The sequence below is a fragment of the Pseudorca crassidens genome, chromosome 17 (assembly GCF_039906515.1).
Source record: "Pseudorca crassidens isolate mPseCra1 chromosome 17, mPseCra1.hap1, whole genome shotgun sequence".
Taxonomy (NCBI): Eukaryota; Metazoa; Chordata; class Mammalia; order Artiodactyla; family Delphinidae; genus Pseudorca; species Pseudorca crassidens.
In genome coordinates this window covers 47,826,440-47,845,038 of record NC_090312.1, presented here as the reverse complement: position 1 = coordinate 47,845,038, position 18,599 = coordinate 47,826,440, and the positions used below count along the sequence as shown (strand labels likewise).

Genomic DNA, 18,599 nt, shown 5'->3' with positions numbered 1-18,599 from the left:
AGAGATTAATAAAGCTTTTATAGATGAGTTGATAAATCTCTTAAAGATTTAAGTCTTCATTGCCTCCTAGGTTTTCTCTATTTTGGGTTTCCAAAAGATTTCAATAAACCACAGGATAATTAAAAATTAGACATTATCTTTCTTACCTTGACGTTTTTTGATGGTAAACACCTTTTTATTGTCTCCATAGTGCTGCCCAATTTCCACCAGTACAGTACTTAAGTGAATTTTGCTCTGGATGGTGGGATATAGAAGATGTAAACGAATTGTTTGTATATGTTTTAGAATTCTTCAAAAGGGCCTGGCCATGGAAATGCATTGAATATTACTTAAATAACTAAAGTAACTTCCTCAGAATTATTATTCTGTTCTGGTTAGGATACTATCTGCTCTGGTTTGTTAAAATTTCCCTTTAGAGTGGTTTTAATTTTGTTTCTGATAGGGTCCTAGGATTTATTGCCACACCCATCCTGCATCTGTTTTTCTTTGAATTACTCTCCTTGCAGTTTCTGATTCATACAGGGCCTTACAGGTTAGTGACAACCTGGCCATCACAACGCTGGGAAGGAGAGGCCTACTTTTCAGAGGTGTTGCTGTTTTCTGTACCTGAAGGTTTTCAAGAGATATCAATCTTCCTCACCACCGCCCTTGGCCCTCTTAATGGACTAAGCAGTTCCTCATGAAATTTCTGTAGGATATCTGTACCAACTTCTCAATATTGTTCCATCCTGAGTCTATAAATTCCTGGCCACAAGGTAATGTTAGATTTCTTGCTCCAGCCCCTATTTACATAAGGCCTATACTAAGGAACGGAACCCACAGACATCAGTCCGCTCTTCTTTCTCTGGATTTAATTTCTCTGTTACTTTCTGAAACATGCAGGTGTTCCTTTCTTTCTTTTAATCTCAGCTATGTGCTTTTAACTTTTTCAAAATTGACCCAGAATTTACATGTGTCTCCAGTAAGAGTACATTAAATTGAGCTTAGTCTGCTATTCTACTGGCATATTTGAGATCCAGATAATTTGCTACTTAACTGGATTCAATGACCTGTATATTTCAGGCATCTAAAACTCACCATGTTCCAAATATCCCTCCTTATAGTTAGTAATTTTCTTGGGAATCTGGATGAGATTAAATGGAATAAAGTTAGTGAGTGGCCCAGGAATGCCTGAAAGTTTGTTTGTCAGAGTGGCCAGGGAAAGTTAAGCAAGGAAGAAAAGCAAATGAAAAACAGAATCACATTATTATGGCTGAGTTTACTCCCAGGATTCCATGCAGAGCTCTCTGTAGAGCTGCGATGGGTTATAACTTATGCCAGAGCTCTACGTGGGGCTGACACCGTCTCATGCCAAGCTCTCAGTTCTGGGCTCACGTCATCTCTGGTCCACTCTGGAGTGGCAACTTTGGAGGAATGGCCAATGTGTTCCACGGCGTAGGAAGAGGGAAATTGTGAATGTGACTTTCTAAATTGTGGAGGAACTAACCATTGTAAATGTGCCGTGAACTATGTTGTTTAATTTGACCAGTCAGATCAATGACTTTCCCCTTGAATGAAATGCTGCTACGTATATGAGCAGAAAAACAAAACTGGTATAAGGAATAGATAGCTAGTGGGAAGCAGCCGCATAGCACAGGGAGATGCGCTCGGTGCTTTGTGACCACCTAGAGGGGTGGGATAGGGAGGGTGGGAGGGAGGGAGATGCAAGAGGGAGGAGATATGGGGACATATGTATAACTGATTTACTTTGTTATAAAGCAGAAACTAACACACCATTGTAAAGCAATTATAATCCAATAAAGATGTTAAAAAAAAAAAACTGGTATAAGGAGATGGAGAGACTGGGAGTCTTATTTTCCCACCAATTAACTTTGCCTCTGACCATGACCTTCCCTTTGAGTCTCCTAGACCTTGGGGATGATCGCAGCCCCTTGGGTTGGGTGACGGCAACCCCATCTTCACTAGAACCTCTATAGTTAACTTTGATTTTTCCCACTCCGTCTATCCATCCCACGTATGCAGTCAGACATTTGATCTTGGACTTTTCCTGACAAAGTATGCTTGAATATAACCATTTCTTTTCACTCCCACTGCTACTGCTATTGTCACTGCCTTAACTAGGACTTTATCTTTAAGTTCTTTATATAAATATATAAATATCTATATATAAATATAATATACAAATAAATAAAATATAATATTAATTCTGATGATTTTAAAGTCTTTTCTTGATAAAGACTTTTCCTGATAAAGATACACAATATCTTATATAAATATTTTTGTATTATCTGCTCTTTTCTTAGAATTTTAGCCATATGATTCTATCTCTTGGTTTGTCTAGAACTTTTTGATTGAATGCTGGCTATTTTATTTGGCTTTTTTTGTTTTTCTCAGTGGAAACGTTGTTTTGCTTCAAAATATTTTATTCTACCTGGAAGTAGCAAATCTTCAAATTACAATTTTTTAAATGCTTTCAAATATCAATACTATAGGTGTCACAAAATCTAGAAAAATGACATTTAAAAATGAACTACTGCCAGATGTGTCTCTATAAAGCTTTTCCCCCACTCTTTTAGCTATATATTCTTTAACTGCCTCCTCATATGACAGTTTATGTATTTTCGAAATAAAATTTTAAGAAATAAACTTTGTAGTTTTTAGACATAGATTTCTTGTAACATGGTTGATTAGAATTTGCTTCTAGTTATTAATAGTTTAGAAAAGTTTATTTCAGCTTCACAATTTATTATTGATAATGTCACATTAATTTTCATTGTTAACTTTGAGAAAACCTCTATGGATTACTTCCTCATAAGTATTTACTATTATAAATGCATTACTGATTTCAGTACTGCTATAGGTTTGTGCATTACAGGGATTCTGATAAAATACTCATTCACACCATTCCATTACACACATTGTTGATGGAGTATATTCATTCATTCATTCATTCATTCATTCATTCATTTTTGGCTGTGTTGGGTCTTCGTTGCTGTGTGCAGGCTTTCTCTACTTGCAGGGACTGGGGGCTACTCTTTGTTGCGGTGCACAGGCTTCTCATTGCGGTGGCTTCTCTTGTTGCAGAGCACGGGCGCTAGGCACGGAGGCTTCAGTAGTTGTGGCTTGCAGGCTCAATAGTCGTGGCTCACGGGCTCTAGAGCGCAGGTTCCGTAGTTGTGGCACACCGGCTTAGTTGCTCCGTGGGATCGAACCCTTGTCCCCTGCATTGGCAGGTGGCTTCTTAACCACTGCGCCATCAGGGAAGCCCCTGGAGTATATTCTTGACAGAAGAAAATTTCCGTTTTGACTAAGCATTGACGAGAACTGAATCTTTGACTTATCTTTCACATGCCTGATGATTGAAATAATTTTCCACAGATTAGCTTCTGGTTTTGTACTTTTCAGTTCTTTTTTTCTTCTTCAAACGCACATGCTTTGAGAGCTGTGAAGTGCAAGACATGGCTATATTGTAAGGTGGTTTTTGTCCTTATGCTTCTGTGTCTTGTGCTAGGTTAAGTCAGTAGAGTAGTCAGTATGAGTACTGGAAGTTATTCCTGTAATGGGATAGTATATAGTCAATTACATATGGCGGTGTCTGAAAATCACATAATAGCCTCACTTAAAACATCTCCTTAGGGCTTCCCTGGTGGCGCAGTGGTTGAGAGTCCACCTGCCGACGCAGGACACACGGGTTCGTGTCCCGGTCCGGGAAGATCCCACGTGCCGCGGAGCGGCTAGGCCCGTGAGCCATGGCCGCTGAGCCTGTGCGTCCAGAGCCTGTGCTCCACAACGGGAGAGGCCACAACAGTGAGAGGCCCGCGTACCACAGAAAAAAGAAAATCTCCTTAGCCAGATTTCAAAAAAGCCTGTGGCCATTCCAATATGATCCAACATAACGGAATATGATAGAAGGAAAATTGGCAAAGAAAGAGACGCTGGTCTTACCTGATGGAAGTTAAAATATCTCACTTTTGACAATTTTGCAAAAACTTATAATTCCATGAACTAATTTCTAGGGTTCTTCATAGGACCTAAAGAGGAACCCATAGAGTTGTGGAACAACAATAGAAGCTGCTGTGATGAGAAGTCCAGGCACCGCAACAAAGAGTAGCCCCCGCTCGCCGCAACTAGAGGAAGTCTGCACGCAGCATTGAAGACCCAACGCAGCCAAAATAAAAATAAATAAATAAAGATAAATAAATTTATTTTTAAAAATGTAATACTCAGGTTTGAGGCATGAGAAGTATGATGAGAAATTAGCTAATCCTTTCAGAACTTTTAAAATATCAAACTCAGTCTCTAAGATTTTAGCATTATATACAACATCGGTTACTTATTAGTGGTTTGGGAAGGCCAATTTAAAATTTTCTGATCTTACTGTATTGAAATTCACGGCCCTAATGTTTTCCACATTGACTATATGAATGATGAAGTAAAGTCAATCATGTATTTCCTTTCCAACTGGGCAGAAATCAAAATTTTGAAAAGTGTTTGGACTACTGACTTTTGATTTCTTCTAAGGCAAGTGTATAGGTAATTTTTATTCCCTGATTAGGAGAAAAATGGTGGAAGAGGGCAGGGTTAAGAATTAAGATTTCAAGAGCGTGAGAGTTAGACGACCAACCAGAGTTCCTAAGGTTCGGTGCCTGTAACTGTCGCCACCGCTTAAGCCTGTCAAAGCAGTGGTACGGCTGCTGCCCTCGTACTTGCTACCTCTAGAAATATTCTTGCCAGTAGTGGCGGCAGCGGGACTCAATTACCCCCTTTTCTCACTCTCTCCAGAAGCTCCAGATGGCGTCTTCTGTGGGCAACGTGGCCGACAGCACAGAACCAACGAAACGTATGCTTTCCTTCCAAGGGTTAGCTGAGTTGGCACATCGAGAGTATCAGGCAGGAGATTTTGAGGCAGCTGAGAGACACTGCATGCAGCTGTGGAGACAAGAGCCAGACAATACTGGAGTACTTTTATTACTTTCATCTCTACACTTCCAGTGTCGAAGGCTGGACAGATCTGCCCACTTTAGTACTCTGGCAATTAAACAGAACCCTCTTCTGGCAGAAGCCTATTCGAATTTGGGGAATGTGTACAAGGAAAGAGGGCAGTTGCAGGAAGCAATTGAGCATTACCGGCATGCATTGCATCTCAAACCAGATTTCATCGATGGTTATATTAACCTGGCAGCCGCTTTGGTAGCAGCAGGCGACATGGAAGGGGCAGTACAAGCTTACGTCTCTGCTCTTCAGTGCAATCCTGATTTGTACTGTGTTCGCAGTGACCTGGGGAACCTGCTCAAAGCCCTGGGTCGCTTGGAAGGAGCCAAGGCATGTTATTTGAAAGCAGTGGAGATGCAACCGAACTTTGCAGTAGCTTGGAGTAATCTTGGCTGTGTTTTCAATGCACAAGGGGAGATTTGGCTTGCAATTCATCACTTTGAAAAGGCTGTCACCCTTGACCCCAATTTTCTGGATGCTTATATCAATTTAGGAAATGTCTTGAAAGAGGCACGGATTTTTGACAGAGCTGTGGCAGCTTACCTTTGTGCCCTAAGCTTGAGCCCAAATCATGCAGTGGTACGTGCCAACCTGGCTTGTGTATACTATGAGCAAGGCCTGATAGATCTGGCAATAGACACCTGCAGGCGAGCTATTGAATTGCAACCACATTTCCCTGATGCTTACTGCAACCTAGCCAATGCTCTGGAAGAGAAGGGCAGTGTTGCCGAAGCAGAAGAGTGTTATAATACAGCTCTGCGGCTGTGTCCCACCCATGCAGACTCTCTGAATAACCTAGCCAATATCAAAGGAGACCAGGGAAACATTGAAGAGGCAGTTCGCTTGTATTGTAAAGCATTAGAAGTCTTCCCAGAGTTTGCTGTTGCCCATTCAAATTTAGCAAGTGTATTGCAGCAGCAGGGAAAACTGCAGGAAGCTCTGATGCATTATAAGGAGGCTGTTCGAATCAGTCCTACCTTTGCTGATGCCTATTGTAACATGGGAAACACTCTAAAGGAGATGCAGGATGTTCAGGGAGCCTTGCAGTGTTATACTCGTGCCATTCAGATTAACCCTGCACTTGCGGATGCCCACAGCAATCTGGCTTCCATCCACAAGTATTCAGGGAATATTCCAGAAGCAATTGCTTCTTATCGCACTGCTCTGAAGCTTGAACCTGATTTTCCTGACGCTTATTGTGATTTGGCTCATTGCCTGCAGATTGTCTGTGATTGGACAGACTATGATGAGCGAATGAAGACGTTGGTCAGCATTGTGGCTGACCAGCTGGAGAAGAATAGGTTGCCTTCTGTGCAGCCTCATCATAGTATGCTCTATCCTCTTTCTCATGGCTGCAGGAAGGCTATTGCTGAGAGCCATGGGAACCTCTGCTTGAATGAGATCAGTGTCCTTCATAAACCACCGTACGAACATCCAAAAGACTTGAAGCTCAGTGATGGTCGACTGCGTGTAGGATACGTGAGTTCTGACTTTGGGAATCATCCTACTTCTCATCTTATGCAGTCTATTCCAGGCATGCACAATCCTGATAAATTTGAGGTATTCTGTTATGCCCTGAGCCCAGATGATGGCACAAACTTCCGAGCGAAGGTGATGGCAGAAGCCCATCATTTCATTGATCTTTCTCAGATTCCATGCAATGGGAAAGCAGCTGATCGCATCCATCAAGATGGTATACACATCCTTGTAAATATGAATGGTTATACCAGGGGTGCTCGAAATGAACTCTTTGCTCTCAGGCCAGCTCCTATTCAGGCAATGTGGCTGGGCTACCCTGGGACCAGTGGCGTGCTTTTCATGGATTATATCATCACTGATCAGGAAACTTCACCTGCTGAAGTTGCTGAGCAGTATTCTGAGAAACTGGCTTATATGCCCCATACTTTCTTTATTGGTGATCATGCTAATATGTTCCCTCACCTGAAGAAGAAGGCAGTCATCGATTTTAAGTCCAATGGGCACATTTATGACAATCGGATTGTGCTGAATGGCATCGACCTCAAAGCATTTCTTGATAGTCTCCCAGATGTGCAGATTGTCAAGATGAAATGTCCTGATGGAGGAGACAACGCAGACAGCAGTAATACGGCTCTTAATATGCCTGTCATTCCTATGAATACTATTGCAGAGGCAGTTATTGAAATGATTAACAGAGGACAAATTCAGATAACAATTAATGGATTCAGTCTTAGCAATGGACTGGCAACTACCCAGATCAACATTAAGGCTGCCACTGGAGAGGAGGTTCCCCGTACCATTATTGTAACCACACGTTCTCAGTACGGGTTACCGGAAGATGCCATTGTGTACTGTAACTTCAATCAGTTATATAAAATTGACCCATCTACTTTGCAGATGTGGGCAAATATTCTGAAGCGTGTTCCCAATAGCGTACTGTGGCTGTTGCGTTTTCCAGCAGTAGGAGAACCTAATATTCAACAGTATGCACAAAATATGGGCCTTCCCCAGAAGCGTATCATTTTTTCACCTGTTGCTCCTAAAGAGGAACATGTTCGGAGAGGCCAGCTGGCTGATGTCTGCTTGGACACTCCACTCTGTAATGGACACACCACAGGGATGGATGTCCTTTGGTCAGGGACACCCGTGGTGACTATGCCAGGAGAGACTCTTGCTTCCCGAGTTGCAGCTTCCCAGCTCACTTGTTTAGGCTGTCTTGAGCTTATTGCTCAAAATAGACAAGAATATGAAGACATAGCTGTGAAACTGGGAACTGATCTAGAATACCTGAAGAAAATTCGTGGCAAAGTCTGGAAGCAGAGAACATCTAGCCCTCTGTTCAACACCAAACAATACACAATGGACCTAGAGCGGCTCTATCTACAGATGTGGGAGCATTACGCAGCTGGCAACAAACCTGATCACATGATTAAGCCTGTTGAAGTCACTGAGTCGGCCTAAATAATGACTGTGTGCACAGGAGAATTACCCTGTACCTGAGCCTCAACCTTCTGGGGGAAAGGGAACTACTTTTTCCTTATCTGTACAATACCATGCTGCAGATGGGTGACAGTCAATGATAAGAAATAGCACAGCCAGACTTGCTTCCTGCATGATCATGATCACGATAGGGAGAGACACAAGAGATGGGAAACTGCTGTTCCACAAGGGGTCTCCATAGAATTTTGCAGCAGCCAGGTGTCTGGAAGGTCTGGAAGGTAAGTCTGGAAGGTCTGATCTCCCTTGGTCTTCCATGGGATGGATGGTTAGTGTGGAAGGGAGATAGAGATTGCCCAGCCGTTTTGTGATTATCATGGATTGATTGAGTCTTCTGAATTAATATTTTTCTTTATATTTTGGGTATTGGAGCTTTTAAAAATGTTTGGTTTCGGGTATTTGTATTCATGTGAAGTGTGTATGATTCTCTTGAGATAAGCTTTTAAGCTAAAATATTCCTTGTTTTAGTTTCTGAACTCTACAGATAAATGGGGACTTTGCTGGTGTAGTCTTTTTATAGGTTTTATAAACCACTTAAGCCTATATCAGTCATTTTAGTGTCTGACATAATGTTTGGAACTATCAGTGCTTTGTTGGTTTATAGATGATGGCTTAAATTCTTTTCCTGGTCCATTTCCTTCTTCCCTTCCCCCCACTTTAAAAATTCTCCTGTAACTTGGCTAACAAAAAACCAAGTCTGATTCAAAACCTCCCAGAGTGTTTCTCTTAACCGCATCATCTGGTGCCAAATGAAGATTCTTAGGAGCGATTATTAATTCTGAAGGGCACAGTTGTGGTACTGTCACTGATGATAATAATAATGGATTTTTGGCCTAGAGTTTTGACCTATTTCACCAGTGTTTTACCGTTGGCTGCCCCTCTATGCTGCTTCCAAAAGTGATAGTGTGTGTTAAGATTTTTACTTTCATTTCTAATGTTTGTTTGTTTGTTTTAGTGAGTCCTGTTCTTCCTTTTTCTTTCAGCAGAAATGAAATCCCAGGTAAGTATAAGTATTCAAATATTTGATCAGTAAGTCACAGTTATCTCCAGTACATTAAATAACTTTCATCAAAAAACATGTTATAGGTAAAAAGCTCTGAAGGACCAGCTATGTATATGATAATTATGTTTCAGACCTTCTAGGGTATTATATATAATAACTTGTCTTCTGGACGTGGTCTTGAAGTCTTTATGGATTCAGTCTCAGTAGTAGCGAACTGCACTGCTACTTGGTTTGGAGTACAAATTAGACTTTAGCCCTCCTGGAGGTTGAGTTTTTGGTATTGAAAACCATAGGAATGAAATTATTGTATTTCAACAAAGGATCGAGGGCTTGAGGCTTAAACAAGGCAACATACGTGTGGGAAGCAGTCAGCCTTGAGGGCAGGTAAGGACATGCCAGGCATGCGGCCGCTGCTCGAAGGGACTGTCCCTACTTGTTCCCCTCCTTGTTCCATTCCATGGGAGATAAATCACCAGGGCCCAGAGGTCAGAAAGAATGTAAAATGAGACAAGCAAAGCTGTCTCCCCCCTGCACATGCAGGTTATTTTTGATGCTTCTGGGTTTATGGGTTTCCTCCCAGGGAAGTTAACCTTGAGCCGAGACAGTCTGTAGATAATGTAAACCACCGTCTGGCAACCTTCCGATTTCTAGGCTAGATAATCTGCAACTGTAGCATAATAAAATTTGCCTTGCAACCATCAGTTGTCTTGGTCCTTCTGACCCCATCCGTCGGTGCTACTTCAGTTCCTTACCCCTTCCCTTCTGACCCTGGGCGGTGAGATCCTCTTTCTCCGGCTGGTCCGCGGCAAGTGGCACTCGAACAGGGACCTGAAGCGTGAAGGCAATTAAAAGAAAAAGAAAGTGCAGGTAAGAGAACCCTTATGCAAAATATGTGTGGCCACCAGTAAAAGTGGAACTAATAGAGGCATAAGACAATAGTCAGAAGTAAAATAAGATGGGGCAAAAGGGCTCAAAGATGTATGAATTATTTGCTCAGGTTTTACTTTCGATGCTTAAAGCTCGGGGTAATAAAGTTTCTACCTCACAGTTGACTGAATTTTTACAGCATATCCATGGTGTATCTCCCTGGTTTCCTGATGGCGGCTCTGTTGACATAGAAATCTGGCAGAAAGTTGGAGAAGATTAAAAAATTATTACAAGTCTCGAGGGCCTACTCATACTCCTGTTGTTACATATAGTTTGTGGAATCTGATAAAAAATATGTTTAGATTCTTCTCATGATAGTGTTGATTTGAATGTAAAGTCAGAAAAACATAAGCCTCTGACAGAAGGAGAGACTGTATTATCAGCTACTGTGTCGCCACTTCCTAAACCGAAAGAGCTAATTAATTTAAATATTTTAGATGAAGAGGAACATTTTGACTTAACAGATGAGGCTTGTAAACATAAAAGAGAGAAATATCCTGAGGATGATTTTCTAATGGCTGTGATAGATAAGTCAGTGAAAAAGCTGCAGGTTAATAAGGACTGTCTTCCTCAAAAATCCACATCTGTAAAAATGCTGAGTCCCTTGCAGCGCGCTGTACAAGGAGCAATAAAACGAGGAGAAGATCCTATTTTCTGTTGTCCCGTCATAGAAAGACCTGATCCTAATAATCCTCAACAAGCTACTAGGGGGCATCAGGCTCTCCCTTTGAAAGTTTTGAAAGATTGAAAATCTGCCTGTGCTCAATATGGGCCCACTGCTCCTTTTACTACTGCTATGGTTGACAGGAGAAGCTCTTCCCCCCGCTGATTGGAAGTCTATTGCACGAGCTTGTTTAAATGGTGGAGATTATTTAATATGGAAGTTTGATTTTTATGAACGGGCTGCTGAACAAGCAGACAAGAATGCTGCCCATAATATTCCAGTTGATTATCATATGCTGATTGGGGAAGGACAATATCTTTCTTTACAAGATCAATTAACTTATCCCTTTGTTGCTTATCCTCAAATAAATCATTTGGCATTACAAGCCTGGAGGAAATGTCCTTCTACACACAAAACTGAAGATCTTTCAAAACTTAGACGGGGACCTGATGAACCATATGCTGATTTTGTAGATAGGTTGTCACAGGCGGTGGGGAGACTCATTGTGGACGGACTCACTGGTACGATTGTAGTTAAGCAACTTGCTTTTGAAAATGCTAATAATGAGTGTCAGGCTGCGATTCGACCTTGGAGAAAACGGGGAACATTGGAGGATTATATTCGCCTTTGTGCAGACATTGGGCCTACTTATATACAGGGTGCTGCTGTGGCTGCAGCATTAACTAAAGTGGGGTTCAAAAACAATCAAAAGAAAACAAAGACTTGTTTTAAATGCGGAAAGGCAGGTCCTTTTGCTAGAGAATGTAGATCTTTTAATTCTAACCCTAGTCCTTCCTTCCCTACTCAGAAACCTCCAGATGGTCAGAAAATCCCTGGTTTATGCCCTAAATGCAATAGGGGAAAACATTGGGCACAAGATTGTTGCTCAGTGTTCCACAAGGATGGGCCACCACTGTCGGGAAACTCCTCCCGGGGCCTTCCCCGGCCCCAACAAATAATAAGGGTAATGTCTGTGTATCCTCCTCAAATTATCAATCAGACATTAACCAAAAACAAAAACATACAACATGCTCGCTCTCCAGAGCAACACCAGGAAGCGCAGGACTGGAGCTCAGTACCTCCGCCCGATATGTATTAACTCCTGAAATGGGTCCTCAGGCCCTCTCTGCAGGCATCTGTGGACCTTTACCCAAGGGTTTGATGGGACTATTATTGGGAAGAAGTAGTGTCACCATGAAAGGTTTAACTGTTATGCCAGGAGTCATGGTTTCTGACTACGAAGGAGAAATAAAAGTCATGGCACAAACTATTAAAAATATAATAACTATTTCTCCTGGTGATAAAATTGGACAATTGCTACTTTTGCCCTTTGTACCTCATGGACAAAGTTTACAACATCAAGAGAGAGAAACAAAGGCTTTTGGATCGTCTAATGCTGCCTACTGGATTCAGAAGATAGGGAAAGAACGTCCAGAAATGAAATGAACCATTAATGGAAAGGTTTTTTCAGGTTTGTTAGACACTGGAGCTGATGTCTCTGTTATGACGCAGATACACTGGCCTAAACGTTAGCCCATTAGTCCTACTATTACAGAACTTCACGGAATAGGACAAAGTTCTTCTCCTATGCAAAGTAGTCAGTTTTTTTTATGGCAAGAAAGTGAGGGCCATTCAGGATATTTCCAGCCTTATGTTTTGCCTGGGCTGCCTTTAAACCTCTGGGGCCGAGATATATTAAAAGAAATGGGAGTATTACTTTATAGTCCAAACTCTCAAGTCTCTAATATGATGTTGGATCAAGGATTTCTTCCCACAAAAGCGCTGGGAACAAATCAACAAGGAACTGTCTATCCTATTGATGTGAAAATAAAATATGATAGACAAGGTTTGGGTTTTTCTTAGGGGCCTTGGATTCTCCTCCACTCACTGCTGATCCAATTATTTGGCTGACTGATGACCCTGTATGGGTGGACCAATGGCCCCTCACAAAGGAGAAATGAGAAGCTGCAGAACAATTAGTACTGGAACAATTAGGGCATTTAGAAATTTCCAGTAGTCCTTGGAATACTCCTATTTTTATTATCAAGAAAAAATCTGGAAAATATAGGTTATTACAGGATCTAAGAGCTGTTAATAAAACTATGCTAATAATGGGAGCTCTTCAACCAGGCCTACCCTCTCCAACAGCTATACCACACAATTATCATCTTTTAGTTATAGATTTAAAAGATTGTTTTTTCACTATTCCTTTGTTTCCTGAAGATAGAAAACATTTTGCTTTTAGCTTGCCTGCCTTAAATTTTAAGGAACCCATGAGGAGATTTCAATGGAAAGTATTGCCTCAGGGCATGGCAAATAGTCCTACATTATGCCAAAAATATGTGGCTCAGGCCTTGACTCCTGTGAGAAAAAGGTTTCCATCGTTATATCTCATACATTATATGGATGATATACTTTTAGCCACTGATAATATTTCTTTATTAGAGACTGCTTTTCAATTTTTACAACAGTCCTTACAATCATTTGGCTTGGTCATTGCCTCAAAAAAAATTCAAAGACAATCTCCATTTTTATATTTGGGAAAATATATTGATAACACTACTATTAGGCCTCAAAAACTGCAAATTCGAGTTGATAATTTAAAAACATTAAATGCTTTTCAAAAATTACTTGGCGATATTAATTGGCTAAGGCCTTCCTTAAAACTTACTACTGCTCAATTACAGCCTTTGTTTGATATTCTTAAAGGTGACTCAGATCCTTCTTCTTCACGCTCTATGACTCCAGAAGGATTTCAAGCTTTACAAATAGTCAATAGATCTATCAGTTCTACACAATTAACTAGAATTCATACTCACCTTCCAATTTTCTTAATAATTTGTCCAACTCCTCATGTGCCTACTGCCGTCTTATGGCAAACTGTTGGAATTATTGAATAGATTCATATGAAAACTACACCCTCTAAAGTTATTAACCCTTATTATGAACTTATTAGTAATTTAATAATGCAAGGTAGAACTAGATGCTTACAACCTATAAGTATAGAACCTTCTCAAATTATTATCCCTTATTCAGTTAGTCCACAAAATTGGCTTTTTCAACATAGTAATGAATGGGGTCTTGCTCTTGCAGGATTTTCAGGTACCTTGGAATGCCATTACCCTGCTGATAAATTGATCCAATTCAGCAAACTTAACTCATATCTTTCCTTCTATAATTAGGCAACAGCCTGTTCCTCATGTACCTTTGGTTTTTACGGATGGTTCTTCTTCAGGAGTGGCTACTGTAATCATTGACGACGGAACAAACCTCATTAAAGAAACTTCCTTGACTTCAGCTCAACGTGTTGAACTGTATGCTGTCATTATGTCTTTTAAACATTTGCCTTCTATATCTTTTAATTTGTTTTCTGATAGTAAATATCTTATTAGCTTGTGATTTCTTCTGGAGACTGCGAGCATAGGACATACTAATGACCCTGAATTACCATCCTCTTTTCGTTTGCTTCAACAGCTTATTCGTTCCCATGATGGTCCTGTTGCAGGTCTGTATATCCGTGCTCATTCTAACTTGCCTGGTCCATTGACTAAACTTAATGCGACTGCAGATGTTTTAACTCGATCTAAACGTGATCTTTATCCTGTACATTTTCCTCCCAAGAATAGAGTTGAAGTTACTCCTCCTCCTCAATCTCTTTTCCCTAAAGCAGGACATGTCCCAATTTACCGTACTCCTCCTTTCCGTTCGTCATGCTGTCAAGAATGGCTAATATACTGCATTCATTACTTCATACTCTTGATACTCATGGTCCATGTCCTGGACACCCTCATATTATGGTAAGTTATGATCAAACTGCTTCACAAGCAGCACAGCAGTTGCACGCTTTACACCGTCAGTCAGCGGCTACATTACACACACAATTTTCCCTTACTGGTGAAGCCGCCCCACAAATTGTTAAGCAATGCGCACAATGCTTACCTCACCTTCCTGTTCCACATTATGTTGTTAATCCTCGTGGATTATTACCTAGACATTTATGGCAAATGGATGTTACTCATATCCCGTCTTTTGGGAAATTACAGTTTGTTCATGTCACTATCGACACGTATTCTGGTTTCCTCTGTGCTACAGCACAGACCGGAGAAGCTACTAAACATGTTATCACTCATTTATTACACTGTTTTGCTTTCATGAACCTTCCCAAAATTATTAAAACAGATAATGGGCCCGCTGCTTTTGCAACATTTTGTAATTCATTACAAAATTACCCATATTACAGGCATTCCATATAACCCTCAAGGACAAGGTATTATAGAACGTGCAAATAGATCTTTAAAGCTAACTATTGAAAAAATAAAAAGGGGGGAACTGTATAGAACAACGCCACATAACCTTATAAATCATGCTCTGTTTATTTTAAATGTTCTCACTGTTGACAAATTTGGCTGCTCTGCAGGGGGAAGGTTGGTGGCTGAGCCAAGATTGGCCTCTCAATCTCCGGAGGTCCTCTGGAAAGATCCGTTAACCAGCACTTGGCGTGGTCCTGATCCTGTGTTGATTTGGGGACGTGGTCACGTGTGTATCTTTCCCAGATCAGCGCCTGGACCTTGCTGGCTTCCTGAGCGCTTAGTCAAGCAAATAGATGGCTCGCCACAGCTCACCTAGTTCAGAAGATGAAGAAGCTCTGCACCTCTCCCGAAAATTTGACAGTGTTGATTGAGAAAAACAAGAAGAAGAGGAGACCACTTGCCAGGACGACTCAAAGGAGTGATGTTCCAACTTGGGGACAAATTAAACAACTGGTTTCACGAGCTCAAGAGTCAGTGAAACAACAGAATAATCCTGTTACACCTGTAACTTTATTTTTGGCTATGTTGGCAACCATTTCATGTGTTCCCTCTGTTAATGCAGCAACTTACTGGGCCTATGTACCTGATCCTCCACTATTACAACCCATATCTTGGTCTGAAGCAGAGTTTCCTGTATTTTACAATGATAAGTGTTTATGGGCCTCTTATTGGGAATATAAAACAAATCAATATGTCTGTAAATTATACTAACTGGTTTAGTACCCATCCTGTCTGTCTTAGCCCATTGAATCTGGAAACTGGATGTGTAAAGGCTATTAGTTATGAGCATACAGATGTTTATGAGGGAACGGATCAATCAATTCGTTTGTCAGGCTCTCCAGGCATCCTTCGTTTTACAGGAACCAACATTACTCTTACATGCCAGGCTACCAGCCGACGAGAGGATCTTAAGGATACCATCATTTGGTATAAAATGGGCAAGCTATTAATATTAGAGGTCAAATCTCATATGCCTCACCACTTAGGGATTCCGCTATTACTATAGCCAAGGTTACAGGTGAAGATTCAGGAAATCATTTCTGTATGAAGCGTTTACTTGGAGGACAAGGGATACTTATAGCTGGACATAAGGTTACTATGCTTAACAGAAAATCAAAAAATCAATTGCCTCCCCTTATGACCGTTAACTTTCCTGGATCCAATTTTGAACGTTGCAATGCATCTTGGAATAATAACCAAATATGGTGTACTATAGATTATACCAAGCTGTCAATTCTTATCTCTTCTTTTCCCATCATAGATAGGTTTATCACATTTCAAAAGAACTGGGATATATGGAAACTAGCTCTAACTTATTCCAATACCCCTGTTATAACTTGTGTTGCTCCTCCATATACACTTTTGTTTGGTTCTATTAACATTGGTAATTCTTCCAAAGGAGGATATAATATTAGCTGTGTTAATTGTATTTTTAGCAGTTGTATGTTCCCTTCTGCAGGAACGCAATCTGTGCTTATACTAAAGCAACCCATGTATGTTATGGTGCCTGTACATCTGAGAGAACCTTGGTATGAAGATACTGGAGTACAGGCATGGGTGGAACTCTCTAAAGCCTTGCAGAGAAGGAGACGCTTTCTTGGGTGGCTAATAGTAAGTTTACTTGCCTCGGGTGCTCTGTCTGCTACTGTGGCTACTGCCGGTCTTGCTCTTTCACAGAGTATTCATCATGCTCACTTTGCTAATCAGTTATCTCAACCTACCAGTCTTGCTTTATCTTTACAAAGTCACATAGATTTACAGAATAATAACAAGTTAGATGAATTTAAAAACGCAATTTTGGGGATTGGAGATCAGATAGAAGCATTAAAATTGAGGATGCGTTTAGCTTGTCATGCAAAGTATACATGGATGTGTGTTACTCCTTAAAAGTACAGTGACTATTTGGGAATGGGAAAAAGTAAAAATGCATCTGCTGAGTGTTTGGTCAGATAATAATATTAGTCTTGATCTTAAGAAATTAAATGCTGAAATTCAGGGTATACAAAATACACATCTTGATGATGTTTCGCCAGAAGATGTAATTCAAACTTTACTGGATCATTTAAAGTGGTTAAACCCTCAGTCTTGGATTACTGGAAGGTTGTCAGGATTTATTACCCTGGCCATAATTTGCCTATTATTGATAATAATCTTCTCATGTCTGTTTCGTATCCTCATGCAACAGTACACTACTCTCGGCACTAAACTTCATGGAATTATTTTGCAGCAAAAGTTAAAAAATAAAAAAGGGGGACCTGTGGGAAGCAGTCAGCCTTGAGAGCAGGTAAGGACATGCTAGGCATGCCGCCACTGCTCAAAGGGACTGTCCCTACTTGTTCCCCTCCTTGTTCCATTCCATGGGAGATAAATCACCAGGGCCCAGAGATCAGAAAGAATGTAAAATGAGACAAGCAAAGCTGTCTTCCCCCTGCACATGCAGGTTATTTTTGATGCTTCTGGGTTTATGGGTTTCCTCCCAGGGAAGTTAACCTTGAGCCGAGACAGTCTGTAGATAATGTAAACCACCATCTGGCAACCTTCCTTTTTCTAGTCTAGATAATCTGCAACTGTAGAGCAATAAAATTTGCCTTGCAACCATCAGTTGTCTTGGTCCTTCTGACCCCATTCGTCGGTGCCACTTCAGTTCCTTACCCCTTCCCTTCTGACCCTGGGCGGTGAAATCCTCTTTCTCCGGCTGGTCCGCGGCACACATGAATATATGTTTTTGTCTTGCTGTACTGCACCTGTGCTGTCTAGTAACATATTTTGTCTGCTAGTAGTGTTCTAGATTATGTCTTTCCAAAGCACTGAGGCAGTGCACCTATTCTGTAGTTGCAGCTGATGCCTGAATGTAGCCTAGCTGACAAATTATTGATTAATAAGAACTTGAATTTCTGAAAGATTTGTACTGTTAACCAAAATCTGAGCAAGGAGTCTCAAATGTAATTCTTAGCCAGAATTACATGTTAATGAACCATTTAACAGTGTGAATCAAGGAACATCAGTGTAAGGATTTCTTTTAATTTATTTTTTACCTGCTTGAGATATCAGTTAAAGTTTGCCAGCTTGGTTGCAGATGAACGGACATTTGAAGTTCACCAAACTACTTAATGTGGGATAGGATAATAGACTTCCAGCGCCCTCAAGGCTGCGACCTTGCAGCCATTTTACATAGCACATCCTCCTCCTATAGGGATGAACCTTTCCCTGGCCCGAAAAGTAGCAGCTCTGTTGAAGCTTTGCTTATTGTAACAGGATTTTGTTTCCAGGTTACATGTCTGTGGAAGACTTAATTCTGAATAGAGATATAGATATTACTGGAAACTAATTGTTTTTTCTATTATACTCTGATTTATCAAAAAAGTAAAACATTTAAACTGTGCTACAGAAATTCAGAAGTTGTCTTGCAATCTTTAAACAATAAATGAATGAGTTGCCCTTAAAAAAAAAAAAAAGGATTAAGCAGTTAAGCTGTTGGTCCCACATCAGACAAATTATCCTTATACCTCCTGTCAATATTGTTAACAGAGACTGTTATTTTATTAATCCTTATGATCCCGTGATTCTTTCTTTCATGTTTCAGGGCACAGCAGGTGAGAGAGTGGATTTGTTAAGCTGGGTGGGTTTATCCTTCTTTTATGCGTTCATTCAATTTTATGTTCATTTACTTATTGTACACACATGGCAATAGAAGCTGCTAAAGCAATCATTGCTATTCTGCAAAACA

The 18,599-nt window shown here is 40.6% G+C and overlaps 1 protein-coding gene and 1 pseudogene across 12 annotated transcripts in view; one reads left to right on the top strand and one right to left on the bottom strand.

Moving 5' to 3' along the window:
* The window catches only part of LOC137210196 (UDP-N-acetylglucosamine--peptide N-acetylglucosaminyltransferase 110 kDa subunit-like), a 161,356-nt gene extending 143,014 nt beyond the window's left edge, over positions 1-18,342 (top strand). For all 12 annotated transcript variants that reach the window (XM_067711829.1, XM_067711828.1, XM_067711825.1 and 9 more), the window contains one exon: positions 4,783-18,342. In XM_067711829.1, the coding sequence (XP_067567930.1) occupies positions 4,783-7,932 (3,150 nt within the window). In that variant the 3' untranslated portion in view covers positions 7,933-18,342. The remainder of the gene's footprint in view (positions 1-4,782) is intronic.
* Positions 1-18,599, bottom strand: part of LOC137210198 (UDP-N-acetylglucosamine--peptide N-acetylglucosaminyltransferase 110 kDa subunit-like) — a 151,066-nt pseudogene that overhangs the window by 69,028 nt on the left and 63,439 nt on the right.